The 15,046-nt window shown below is 36.1% G+C and overlaps 1 protein-coding gene across 6 annotated transcripts in view; it reads right to left on the minus strand.

Moving 5' to 3' along the window:
- LOC138701803 (uncharacterized) overlaps nucleotides 1-15,046 on the minus strand; it is a 208,325-nt gene that overhangs the window by 35,700 nt on the left and 157,579 nt on the right. For all 6 annotated transcript variants that reach the window (XM_069829113.1, XM_069829073.1, XM_069829080.1 and 3 more), the window contains one exon: nucleotides 9,255-10,117. In XM_069829113.1, the coding sequence (XP_069685214.1) occupies nucleotides 9,255-10,117 (863 nt within the window). The remainder of the gene's footprint in view (nucleotides 1-9,254; nucleotides 10,118-15,046) is intronic.

Consider the following 15,046-nt stretch of genomic DNA (forward strand, 5'->3'; position numbering starts at 1 on the left):
CTAAAGTTCATGTTTTTTATGTAGTGTTCATACTATGGGTATGTAGCAAATAGGACCGTATCTATTTATTGTAAGGTTTTAATAAATTGGCAGTATAGTGGAGAATTTATTCTCAACACGATAATCATTGATCACATCATGAACCACACTGTGTATAATTTTGACAGCATAGTAAATATGCCTGGTAAAGCCTCGTTTAAATAATACAATAATTTTACATTAAATTATTTTATTCCACACTTTTTACATTTCTTATTGAAGCACTAATTGAGACTAATTTAATTGGAAACACAACATTCTTACAAATATTGAAACGTGATGTTCAGCACTTGAACATAACGGAAACAAGAAATTTTTAGCAATGATACATTACATTTAAGTAAAAACTATTTTTTTTACGTCAAAGATCTTCGTTTTCACAAAATTCTTCACTTTTTCTTGATTATATTTTGCACTATAAATCAATAATATAACAAAAATTAGTAAATCGTTGTTATTTATTTATATATAGGGTAGAGCAGTGATTTCAACCATTTCTACACGGCATATTATAATCTCGAAACTCGTTTCCATGTCGGAACAGTGGCACAGAGCAGTGAAGCACATCAGGGATGAGGTTAATGTGTCCCAAAGAACAAGTCTTGTGAAATATGAAGCTAATGCAAATTTTTATTTTACACAATAAGAATGTACAGCTGTCAAAAAAAAAAGTAACCGCACTCGTGAACAACGAATATTTTCTAAGTTCACTTCGGATTACGGTGATGTTAAACGATGCATGCACTTATAGAAGCAGTTTCGGAACTATTATATTTAAGCAGGAGTCATTCACATCTGCGTCTCGTAGAGCAGCGGTAGAGTGTACGCTTACTGATTCGAAGGTTGTGAGTTCGAGCTTGTTCAAGTTATAAATTTATTTTATTATTATTCGTTAGTGATATAAATTATATCATTTATCATTTATATTCTATTATCGTTCTTTAGCGATATAAATAACATTCAAGTTATCATTTGTATTCTATTATCGTTCTTTAGCGATGTAAATAATAGAAATTTAATGTTAGGTTTTGAACAATAGGCGTACAGCTGCATAATACAAATGTTAGTTTTTTTCTTCTTATATTATTACATTATACTATTCTGTAACACACTATAGTGAAAAGGAGTGATGAGATTTGAACCTGAGACTTGACATCTAAATTCCGACGTTCTTCCGACTGAGCTACGGGGGCACAATTAAGAGGCATATGCGGGCAAATTGGCCGAATCCCCCTCCAAGACATCGTGATGATTTGTGGAAGCTCGTCCAGGATGCCTCAGATGCCGTGGGTGAGAGCAGTAGCTATTTGAAAATACTATTTAGTCGATTTCATGCCCAATCGACTCCAAGATGTAATCGAGGTGGGAGGAAGATTGACTAAATATTGAATCGTGACTTTTTGTGTTGTTTTTTTTTAACTTTTAATTGTTTGAATTTTCTAAGGCAGACATCAATAAGATTGTTTTGTTTATGCCACGAAAGATATTTTTTTGAGAATAAAATCTTCCTTTCTTTCTATTTTCAGCCATAATGTCATAATAAATAATGCTAAAGTCATGGCATAAGACATTCATGAACCTGACGTTAATTACTTTAACAGTCATAAAAGAGATAGGAGCAATTATATATTCTCTCTCTTTCTCTCTCTTAAAAAACATAAAAAGCACTAGGTTGTGTTCGAACGCACGACCTCATGAATACCAGCCCGGAACGCTACCACTACGCTAGAATAGTAACATATAGAACACTTCAATTATAACTGTAGATGTCAGACCACATGGTTCAACAACATGTAACATCGCCTGTCTCCGAATTGTAGCGGGGATACCCGAAGGGAACTTAGTTTCTAGAGAGCGGTCACTTTTTTTTTGACAGCTGTACCCAGTTACGCTAATATTTTTGAAATAAATTTGTAATATTTTCTAGTATAGATAAGTACTGAACTATATCAATTTACTGTTTTGTTCTTCTATTATTTAATCTGACACATTAATTATTACGGAGGGAAGTTTGACATAACGAATATCACGAGAAGTAGTTAGGTTAGCCTAGATCTGCCATACATCTGCTGAATTGTATGTATACATTATACTTAATTGACAACGGAATTATTCAGAATTAATTATCAGTATAAATTTTAATTTACTTGATTCATTAAGTAAACTTAATTAAAACCATCACTTCCAAACTAAAAAGAAAAACGAGAAAGTAAAAATAGCATCATACATTCATTAGCTATATTATATCCATGGGTAGGCTATACTAAAGTAGCGTTAATAAGTTTCAGATAACTATTACAATAATTTTGTTGTTATGGAAATGTTTTAATTCCACATCACTTCCACTGGTCGGACGACCCCTACAGAGCCAATCTCCCTAACTCGATGTTCTCAAGCTTTGCAGTGCATTTTTTTATGTATTTTAGAATGAGAGAAGTGGTCTATAACGTCACAGACCATCCAGTTGGAAATCACTGGCATTGAATATTTGAGTGGCGTTTCAGCTCTTAAAGTATGTGATTTATTCGCACGTCTTTCCCACTTGATTTATAAACATTATTCTCTTTCCGAAAAAGTCTTGCTCTTTTCTGTGGCTTGAAGTTCGATTGCTGGAGTTTCTCTTCTTCAAGATGAAAACTGTGAGAAGAACCATAAATTCAATCATGTGATAAGTCTTCCGTTAAACCATTTCGCTGTACGATGTGGAGATTGAAGGCAAGTCTGCTGGCAGCTTCTTCAGCGTTAGATGTCCAGAACAGTAGAAGAATTTATTACGGAGGGCAGCAGCTCCTCGAATCTTCGATGTCCCAATCTATACTAATTCAGAATAAACTGAATTAGTTTAAAAATTGTTTATATTATATAACAATAATGTATTGTTTGTTTTTCATATGGCATATTTGAAAGTTTATTAACTTGTTTATAAAATATTTACATCCTTTATATCGATATAGAATAGAGGAAGCATTGTTACCAGTAAGAAAATGAACTTCCCCCATGTGATTTCAAATGTACAAACTTACGTCATCTCAAGAGGCCCAGTCACAAGGAGGGATTTCTCCAAAGGAACCGTGTTTCGATAGGTATTTGACGTATCCTGTCATATGTGTTGGACGAAGCGCCAGAGGATTATGAATTTTCTTAATATTTGAATTCTCCTGCCACTTTTATTGCACTATTGCTTCATTGTCATTGTTTAATCTTACGATAATCTTTGAACATCCATAGTACCGATATTAAATGAAACGTCGAAAAGTTACAAGTAGGCTATAGGCCTAACTAGGTAGAAACGTTAAAAAAAACGGAATACATTTCTATTCTTGTGTAAATACTAAAACTAAAATGGAAAATCCGATAGAACTATTCCAAACAAACCTTTAATTCTATTTTAAGAAATAAATGAGGAAGAAGAGTAGATAAGAGAATGGACATTTCCCGGTTGATCAGAATTAAATCACACGTGTAATTTAAGCTACTATAAATTCAGAACAAAATCGGTTTTGTATTAAACACTAAAAATGAAAGAAAACAGTGAGCATTTAGTCCTGTGTAAACATTTTTGGTTCATATTTTGAAGCGACGATAATGAACAATGCCAGAATTTGCAAGTACCATCACCAAAAATGTCTTCTGTCCAAGGAATTTATTATACAAATGAGTATTTCTTTATCCAGAAAATTCGAATACTTATATGGTACATAATATTTTACTTACTCTTTGGTTCAGCATTACTATTCTCTCTATACTACTATTATATGCAATATTGCGAAATTTTTATCCATTTCATAGCTGCTAGTGATCATTCTTATGAATTTAGTAGTGATAATTTTTACAAATTTAGAAATAGTGTAGAGAATCTTATGCATTTACTAATTTATTTACAGAATCACGAAAATATTCAGTATATTTAACTATCAAATATTACGTTAACACATTATACTAAATGCTATTTTACTGTTTACGGAGGATGAACTTAACGAATTATTCCGTTCTTCTGACCGAAAAAACAGACCGTGCAAAAGAACTTTCTTACGTTTTGTGAGTGTAATTTAACCTCTATGTTAAATAAAACATATTTTTTGTAGAAACATTTGTAGATACGCGCACACATGTTTAAATGCATTTTTATAATATCTCATCAGTATGTATACTTTACATCACCTTTACTTTTTAACTTTGTTCTAGAATATGTCGTTAGGAAAGTTCAGGATAACAGACAGGGTTTGGAATTGAACGGGACACCTCAACTTCTTGTCTATGCAGATGACGTGAATGTGTTACGAGAAAATTCACGAACGATTAGGGAAAACACGGAAATTTTACTTGAAGCAAGTAAAGCGATAGGTTTGGAAGTAAATCCTGAAAACACAAAGTATATGATTATGTCTCGTGACCAGAATATTGTACGAAATGGAAACATAAAAATTGGAGATTTATCCTTCGAAGAGGTGGAAAAATTCAAATATCTTGGAGCAACAGTAACAAATATAAATGACACTGTGGAGGAAATTAAACACAGAATAAATATGGGAAATGCCTGTTATTATTCGGTTCGGAAGCTTTTTTCATCTAGTCTGCTCTCAAAAAATCTGAAAGTTAGAATTTATAAAACAGTTATTATTATTATTATCGGTTCTGTATGGTTGTGAGACTTGGACTCTCACTTTGAGAGAGGAACAGAGATTAAGGGTGTTTGAAAATAAGGTTCTTAGGAAAATATTTGGGGCTAAGAGGGATGAAGTTACAGGAGAATGGAGGAAGTTACAGAACGCAGAACTGCACGCATTGTATTCTTCAGCTGACATAATTAGGAACATTAAATCGAGACGTTTGAGATGGGCAGGGCATGTAGCACGTATGGGTGAATCCAGAAATGCATATAGTGTTAGTTGGGAGACCGGGGGGAAGAGACCTTTGGGGAGGCCGAGATGCAGGTGGGAGGATAATATGAAAATGGATTTGAGGGAGGTGGGAAATGATGATAGAGACTGGATTAATGTTTGTACTAATTGGGACCGATGGCGGGCTTATGTGAGGGCGGCAATGAACCTGCGGGGTCCTTAAAAGACATTTGTAAGTAAGTATATTTTACAAAAATTATACTTCAGAATATATTAAAATAGAAATTATGAAGAATCGTGTTAATAACATAGTCTAAATACGTCTATTAACTATTTTAATTAGCTGTCACTGTGACTAAGTGTACGAAATAAAGAGAATCCTGATTTAGTATTCGGCAGGGAAAATTAATTATCTTTAATGCAGCATAAATGAGTCTTTCTACTTATATATTTTATGTTGTTTTCTAAGCAGTGATAGTGCGTAATGCCGACCATATGACTAGTGTGTCTCTTCAAAGTAGGTAGTCTCCAATGTCTCTGTGGTTTATGAAAAAAAATTAATGAAAATTCATAGTGGATATCTGTTAAAAATATAAAGGATTGGTCTGATCATTAAATATTGGGATTTACACCAATATTAGATATTAAAAATAGCTGAATATCATGGTCATGGCGCAGTTTTAGACGAAAAGAACTAAATTTAGAACTTCACTTCTTGGATCGTAATATTATCAGCTGATATGACACAACAGAAAATAAAATGACAACTGCTATAGTCCATCTCTTAACATAAATAAATATGTATTACTCCATGCACGTGTTAGACTAACCCTACTCCAACCTGTTATCACAGTCTAGTACAGTGTTTCTCAACCTTTTTGATGGTGCGGCCCTCATGCTGTTACATTATATTCATGCGGCCCTCTGAAGTGTTTAGATGTGCTTTATAAAAAATTAAAACCAAGGTAAGACTACACATCATATATACTCGTATTTGAAATTAATAAAGGTTTAATAATAAATGTTACAAAATTATGATGCCGCAATGTATTAAACTCTTGACATGTTCACAGTTTATAACAATCTTTGAGTTGAATAATTTCAAGAAAAAATTGTTCCGGAGCCGGGTATCGATCCCAGGACCCTTCGCTTAGCGCGCGAACGCTCTTCCGACTGAGCTACCCCAGAAACTACACACGACACCGTCACAATTTTTCCTTTGTATCCACACGACTCAAATGAGCTGACAAGACGCCAGAACTCAACTATGAGTGCACACAAATACTTGTGTGACTTAAATTGTGGCTTTCTGTTAACGTACCTCCAGTAACGAATGTATTATACAAATCTGGCTTTCAGGTAGTTCCCTGTAAAGCAGGTTTGAATAATTTCAAGGAAAAATTGTTCCGGAGCCGGGTATCGATCCCGGGACCCTTCGCTTAGCGCGCGAACGCTCTTCCGACTGAGCTACCCCAGGAACTATACCACGACACCGTCACAGTTATAGGGAGCTACTACCTGAAAGCCAGATTTGTATAATCTTTGAGTTGATGATGATAAATGAAACACTTCACTTTTACAACAAACTTAATGTCATACTTGTTTTTATAATACTTCTACAATGCCCTCAATGTTTTATTCAGACCTAGTTGCAAACAGTTTTGCACATTTTGTAGCCCTAGCCGATTTTATTTCCTTTGAACATATTGAAGTCATTGCCGAAAAGCCTGCCTCACATTACCAGGCAGTTGAGAATGGAAGAAGCTTTTTCACTGCCACACTGCTGAGCGAAGAATATTCTCTGCTTACGCTTATCCAAAATTCTGATAAGGTTCGCATTTTTTTTCGCTCTCGTGTCCTCTGACGTTAACTGGGTTTGTTTTGACCATCTGTGTATTCTTTCACCTTCTTTGCAGCTCATCACGTATCTCTCTACCACAGCATGTCAGAGACTGTCGAACATTATTTAATTTAAAAAATAAACTAAAATTGCACTTTTCCAATTCAGATTCCCTTCAACTATAAGCCCTTTTCTCTGCGACAGTTTTGTTAATATCTTTTTCTTTCTTTCCTGTTCACGAATACTGAACTCTCTTGACCACTAGATGAATTTATTGTCATAGCCTTTTCATTGTGGCTTTTATTCAAATTTAATTTTTTTTATTATCATATTATATTACATTTGTTATATTCTTCCTTACGTTTTCCCTGTTAACTATTTGTACTAATTGAGTTGCTTATGGTATATTCCAGTCTTTAGATCTGTATTTTAACTACTTTATTGTTATGTGATGTTCTAACAACTTAATGGTTGTTACAGTTGTTATGCATTATTGATACTGAAAATAATTGTCATTTAAAAGCTACTAGAAATCACTGGTCCCGCGCCGTGGCATCGCGGTCTAAGGCATCCCGCCTAGGACCCGCATTACGGAATGCGCGCTGGTTCGAGTCCTCATGGGGGAAGAAATTTTCTCATGAAATTTCGGCCATTGTATGGGACCGGTGTCCACCCAGCATCGTGATGCATTTGGGGAGTTACGATAGGTAGCGAAATCCGGTTGCGAATACCAGCTATAACGGCTGGGAGGATCATCGTGCTAACCACACGATACCTCCATTCTGGTTGGATGATCGTCCACCTCTGCTTCGGCATGTGGGCGTGAGGCCAGCAGCCGGCTGGTCGGTCTAGGCCCTTCACGGGCTGTAGCGCCAGGGATTATTATTATTATTATTATTGTTATTATTATTATTATTATTATTATTATTATTATTATTATTAGATCTGTATTTTACTTTTTTTCTCGTTAACATGTGGTTTTATTTTCACTTTGTACAGTGTCAATTCTTGCTATTATTTTCTGTAATATGTTAGTATTTTGTTCTTTCAATTTTTGTTAAATTTTACTGCTTGTGTACTTCGTGTCCTGGTAGAGTGTAAGGGAAGGTTCTATGGACTTAACTCTGCCAGTATAAGTAAGTAAATAAATAAATAAATAAATAAATAAATAAATAAATAAATAAATAAATAAATAAATAAATAAATAAATAAATAAATAAATAAGTAAGTAAGTAAGTAAGTAATTAAGTAAGTAAGTAAGTACGTAAGTAAATAAATAAATAAATAAGTAAATAAATAAATAAATAAATAAATAAATAAAGAAAAACATGAATGAATGGATGAATAAATGAATAAATACACATTCATTCTTTCGTTATAGCTTTCTGCTTTTCATTAGTCACTGATGTCAGCTTTTCACCGCTTCCTGCTCTGCTTGGGCGATGAACTCTCGTCTTTTGTCCCTTTCTACTTTTCCTATCGTCGTTTGATCGTCTGTCTTACTTCATTTCTTCCCTAAATCTTCACTTCCCTTTGCGTTATCATTTAACCCAAACTCCGTGTGATGTATGTTATCTCGACAGAAATTCAGATCGTAAACCTTATATATTCTAGAAAAATGTCCTTTCTTCCTTGCTGCCTACAAGAATGGAAGAAATAGTCTTCTCCTGTTTCTTGTTTCGTAGTCAAAATCATATTCCAGTCTAATTTTGTTCTTTTCAAATTTCTCCACTTCATCATAATTAATTCTTTCGTTCTCATATATTTAAATCTAATGAAAATTGATCTGTTTCTTCTCTTTGATATTCATTATGTTACTTTAATGTGTCCTTCACTTACGTCAAAATTAAATAGTTCCCAACACACGTTGCACACTGTGTCATAAGTCTATATTTCACATTCACGTTCTACTTCTTTTACTGAAAATTATCACGTTCTTTTTTCTTTGATCCTCTTCAAAATATTTGATTCTATTCCCAATTTGCATATTTTCCTGAAGTAGTTCTTCAATCTTCTTTTTGTTTTCTTCTGTGTTTGCTTTTAAGTTATCAATTGTTTGTCTTTCTTCTTGTAGCTTATGTAGGTTTTGTAACTTTTCCAAAACTTGAGTCTCGTTTTCTGATGAGTTTATTTCTTGAGCTAATATGCTCCATTCTTCTCTATTTACTCGTAATTCAGTGATACTTTCCATTTTTACTGTTAAACTTCTATCTTAATCGTAGGGTCACTGCCCTCTATACGTACACGTCTCTCTCTCTCTGTCTGCCGAAGGTCTCCTACATGCGTCCGTCCTCTTTCCACTACTATTGCTGACTGAATGTGAATATGAATTATGAAGGTTTAAATTATGATATAAATGAACCCCGCGAAAGTTTTCCAAGACCTTTTAAAAGTGATATGTATTAAAAAAATTATTTAAACTCTTTACCATTAAGTATAAATATTTCTGTAGTAGGCCTATTATCTTTACTCAGATGACGATCTTCATGCATTTCTACATTGTTTACACTTCAGTCAACATTTCTGTTACTCACCTTCTCTGTAAGTAATCGGTGGACCATAATCTCCAGAGCCGTGGCCAGGGTGACCGACATTTCTGTCTGGATTCCATCCTCCGTAAGATCCACCATACGAAGCTCCTGGCGGCGGTCTGTTCCCATACCAACCACTGCCTCCGGAATTCTGCCAACCCGGTGGTGGTCCATAACCGCCATTACCCCACCCTCCGCCCCCATAGGAACCGCCACTCCCGTAAGAACTTCCTCCACCCCCGTGAGAACCTCCTCCACCACCGTAAGAACCTCCTCCACCCCCGTAAGAACTTCCTCCACTTCCATATGAGCCTCCGCTTCCGTAGGACCCTCCACTCCCATAAGACCATCCGCTACCATAGGATCCTCCACTTCCATAACTTCCTCCTCCACCACCATAAGATCCCCATGGACCGTAACTGTGGCCGTGACTTCCTCCTCCGTGGTAATTTCCACCCCCATAAGAGCCCCCGCTGCCATAAGAACCCCAGGGTCCGTGACTTGGACTTCCTCCATTACTACCCCAGCCACTGCCGTACGGCGGTCTGTCCCCGTAAGAACTGCCTCCTCCCCAGGAGTTGTAGCGGTCACCACCGCCTCCCGATCCGTAGTAGTGGCCGCCCCCGTGAGAACCACCACTAACGCCACCTTGTTGCCAAGGTCCGTAGGGCTCAGAGCCTCCATACAGTCCCCCACTTCCGTGGGGATCGCGGCCTGGAACTACGTTGCAGTCGGGTCCGCTGTTCCGGTCCCGTTCGTAGAAGTCGTAGTCGCGATCGGGGTAGAAGTCCCGGCCGAGGTCCAGCCGGGTAGACGGAACGTCCGTGAGCTCGCAGCTGCCACGCCCAAAGCCGCCCACATCCACCCTGCGACACGCAGACAAATTAGTTGAACAAGTTTTCAAGCAGAGATAGAAAATACAAAGCGCAATGTAGAATTTGACATTATTTTACTTTTTTTATTTAGAGAGATTTTTTAAATGGCGATAAATATGAACTGCGTGTATTTATGTATTCTCATTTTTAATAACCAATTAGTCGACTTTTATTGTTTTAAACTCGTTACAAAATACGAAATTGATAAAAAGAAGTAATTGATAAATTCGCAGGAATGAAAAGAACTTATTTTGTTTTAAACGCGACATTATAATCTTGCCAATCTAAGTTTTCAGAAAGATCTCTTTTCTGTATCGTGATCTTGGATATTTGAAGGGGTGAGAATAAGATAGTCCAAAGCCACACTTTAAATTAATTTTTTTTTTTTTTTTTGCGAGTTCATTTTTCACACATATGGGGAAGCTGCTGTCAAAATTCTGAAAGTTAGAATTTAGAAAACAGTTATATCACCGGTTGTTCTTTATGGTTGTGAAACTTGGACTCTCACTTTGAGAGAGGAACATAGGTTAAGGGTGTTTGAGATTAAGGTGCTTAGGAAAATATTTGGGGCTAAGAGGGATGAAGTTACAGGAGAATGGAGAAAGTTACACAACACAGAACTGCACGCATTGTATTCTTCACCTGACATAATTACGAACATTAAATCCAGACGTTTGAGATGGGCAGGGCATGTAGCACGTATGGGCGAATCCAGAAATGCATATAGAGTGTTAGTTGGAAGGTCGGAGGGAAAAAAGACCTTTGGGGAGGCCGAGATGTAGATGGGAAGATAATATTAAAATGGATTTGAGGGAAGTGGGATATGATGGTAGAGACTGGATTGGTCTTGCACAGGATAGGGACCGATGGCGGGCTTATGTGAGGGCGGCAATGAACCTCCGGATTTCTTGAAAGGCAGTAAGTAAGTAAGTGTGAGAAATGAAGTTTTGCCAATTTAGGGTTAAGGTACGGTAATCAAGTTTCTGCTGAAACACGAAAACAAGTGTAAGTTGGAATGAAAACTATTTACGTGTTATTTATATGAATTAAAAAAATTATTTGTAACTTTTGAATCTGTTTGTGAAGGGAATCATATCTTGTGTATATTTGCGATTTATATTGTTAATGAACTTATCACGTTAAAATATGGTCCAATTATCTGTCTTCATCCCAAGATATGTTCTTATCCTATGTCATACTATCATACACGTAAAATTCGCGTATGTTCATCTTCTGAATTAAAAATGTGAAAAAATTACTGCCTTTACTCGTAGTTGTTTTAATTGTGCAAATACTAATGGAAGAGAATTCTGACGAACAAGGTAATTAGTAATCTTTATTTAACAACCATTTTAACAATGCAGGAACTGTTGAGAGACGATGAGATGCTGATAAAAAGAGAACGCAGAAATGGTGAAATGAGAACAACAGAGAACGGCCAAGATGTTTATTTATGGAGACACCACATCTAGTTGTTTCCTTAAAGCAGTCATTTTCAATCGGTGAATTGCTGGTGTGCCGCGAGAAAATGAAAATAGTAAAGGTTGCCGTAGCAAAAAATGAAAAAGTAAAAGTGAATAAGAGTAGGGAAAAAAGTGAGTCCACAAGAGTCAACTTTCACGGAACGCGGCACAAGTCAACATTTCTTAAACACAATGTAGGTGTGCGAACGGCAGTGAAGAGAATGACAGACGCGCAGTTAGGGTTGCCAGATCAATAAATTTAGAATATTGAATCAACTTTTAAAAATCATATTTTACTTGTATTTGTGAATATATGTATATATATATATATATATATATATATTAAATACCTTGGCAAAACATATAATGATATTGTATGTTTTCGTATTTCCTAATAACAAATTAAGAAAACATGCATAATACCATAATTATCATACTAATATTGCATTGTAATAATTTCTATTATTAAATTTTACACTTATGCCATAAACTTGAAATAAAGATACAAAAAAAGGTTTATTCTATTTGTCAATAATATGTACGAGGGAGAGTCATAAAGTAACCTTAATAATTGTTTTATTAATTGAATATGTACAATAAGACTACAAACACTTCATCACTTTTGACATAGTATAACAGGAACACTTGCATTGAACGTAGTTGGGACTATGTTGAAAATTGATATAAAGTGTTTGTAGTCTTATTGCACATATTCAATTAATAAAACAATTATTAAGGTTACTTTTTGATTCTCTCTCGTACTTTGTTTCCCTTCTCAACTATTCATTATGACTAAAAATGTATATAAAATTGAAAATATTTTATTTAATATATTAATGCATATCCATTTATCACATTTATTTGTATTTTATGGTCCTCATTTTCTCCTAAAACTCTAAAAATTTCTCCCCTGGTTGGGATCCACAGCTTTAGATTAGGCCTATATGAATGTGTCGTTGGATTTTAAATTACACCTTTAGTGTGCCTTAAAGAATTGCATTCCTGATTACTCTCGGAAGGGAACTGTTAATGTTCTCATGTGGAAATCTCCCCTCAAACTGGGCCTATTGTTAGATCTCCATAGCGGATAGACAAATACAGAGTGTTCCAAATTGATGTATATACTCTTCGAAATACTATTTCACGGTAAAGAAATGAGAAAGAAATACGATTTTTGCGTTTATGATTCGGAAGGCACTGGAAAGGATGGAAACATGGCCGCGCAATTATCGTTCGATGAACTTAAGTGGATACTGAAATGTTATTGTAAAGTGGAGAATGTTGTTGAGGTTCAACGACGTTGGAGGGTTGAATTTAGAACACAACCTCCAAAAAGGTTAACTATCACAAGAATCCGAGACAAGTTTGAAGTCAACGGAACGGTGCGAGATGTGTTGAAAGAGCGGTGCGGAAGAAAGAGAAGTTCCACCGATAACGAGCATGTTGATGCAGTTATGCAGGCATTTGCCCAATCCCCAAAGAAGTCAATGATGCAATGTTCTCGTGAGATTGGTATCAGGAAATCCAGTATTTCGAATTTTGCGAGCTCAAAAATAGAAGGCGTACATTCCGAGACTTGTCCACGTACTAAATGAGGACGACCCAGAGATGGATAGGACGAAGAGGAAGTGCTGCGGAGTTCCCGCCTCGATCTTCGGATTTAACCCCTCCAGACTTCTACCCATGGGGAGCTCTAAAGGGCACAGCGTACGCCACAAAACCACAAACACTGAGAGTTCAGATTGAACGTGTTTGTAATGATATTCCATTAACAACAATCCAGTTGGTATGTCGCTCTGTTGTACGTCGTTGTTGGGAGTATACTGAGGCGGAAGGGGGAAATTTTGAACATGTACGGACTTAAGGAATACAAAACAGCAAAAAATCATATTTCTGTCTCATTTCGTTGCTGAGAAATAGTGTTTCGAAATGTGTATGCATCAATTTGGGACACTCTGTATAACAAATTAGCTGCTTATACCAACTGTAAGGTTACAAGCTTGAATAAAGGATTGTGGAAAAATCGGGTAGTCCCAGTCCTTGAGTATACGAGTTTAGTGTTCACTCTGCTGCCGAAGCATATTGAATACACGATACGACGGTCATGTGACCAAGTGGGATTTACCCGTCTGCGTCTTAATGCAACATTCGAAGTAAATTTTCACATCCTAACAAGTTAATATGAGCAGATAGCTAGTTTTATACATATCTATCTGCTGTGAAGATTTACATTTGTACGCAGTTTGAGGGGAGATTTCAACATGAGCTCATTAGCAGTTCTCTTGTCAGCCATAAAATATTACGGACCCTTAGGAATCAAAACTTATGTAATTCATCCACATTTTCATAAGATGTCGGGTATTTGATTTAAAATCTTGATATCATTGGCGTGGTCTACAGACATCGAGCGGCACTTGTGCTATGAGGCTGCGCTTGGACGTGGTTCGAGTGCTGCTTGTGCTGATTACCTGGTTTGACTTTTTCCCGAGGTTTCCTCCAATTGTAATATAATGAAATGGTGAATTTTCTGACTCATTTCGCGAAATACCATTAGGTATCACTGTCAGTATCACCAATTATATCGACGCTAGATTACCGCATAATACAGGGTTGCAGAACTGAAGAAGAGAAGAATGGAAGCATGGGGAAAGAGTTTGTTCCCTCGTCCACTAGACCGGAGCCTTCAATGACGTTTCTGTGACGATTGGCAAGCACACTGAATACATCTCTCTTCTCCCCCTACTCTACAATGACGCGAGGGTTGAAGAGAAGGGATGAGTTACGTGTTCCGGCTTATGACGTGTGCCTCAATTGTAGCACAGTTTTGCATCCCTGGCATAGTAGATACGGCGTCGCTACATAACAGTTTTAAAAAATCCGGATCTCTCTAAAAAATTAACGCTCCAGAATTTTAGATCACCTTGCTCTATTAGACGTTCCCGCCCATTTCATCACTTGGAGATAAATGTAGAGCTCATCAAGATTATGATGATGGTAATAATAATATTATTGAGGAATAGTGGAAAGATAACAGAAAAAATGAGAATATGCTGCGAAATAATGCCCAAAATATCGTGTTTATATACGAGAAATGTTACAAACGCCGATATTTGTACTCAGTTTTCGGACGTCTTGTTTTACAAAAGTCACAGAATTTATTATTCATATTATGCCATTTTCTTCTGCAAGCCATAGTGTATTCTAAATAATTGCATGATTATGAAACTGCCTTCTGAAAAATGCACTGGAAAGAATGGTGAACGGGAGAAGAGTTCGGGGCTGAAGAAGATATCTGACGATAGACGACATTAAGATATTAGATTAGATTAGATTAGATTTATTTATTTAACCTGGTAGAGATAAGGCCGTCAGGCCTTCTCTGCCCCTCTACCAGGGGATTACAACTATAACATGAACAATAAGATTACAATTAATATTAAATTTACAATTACAATTA

This window comes from Periplaneta americana, chromosome 1, assembly GCF_040183065.1.
Source record: "Periplaneta americana isolate PAMFEO1 chromosome 1, P.americana_PAMFEO1_priV1, whole genome shotgun sequence".
Classification (NCBI taxonomy): Eukaryota; Metazoa; Arthropoda; class Insecta; order Blattodea; family Blattidae; genus Periplaneta; species Periplaneta americana.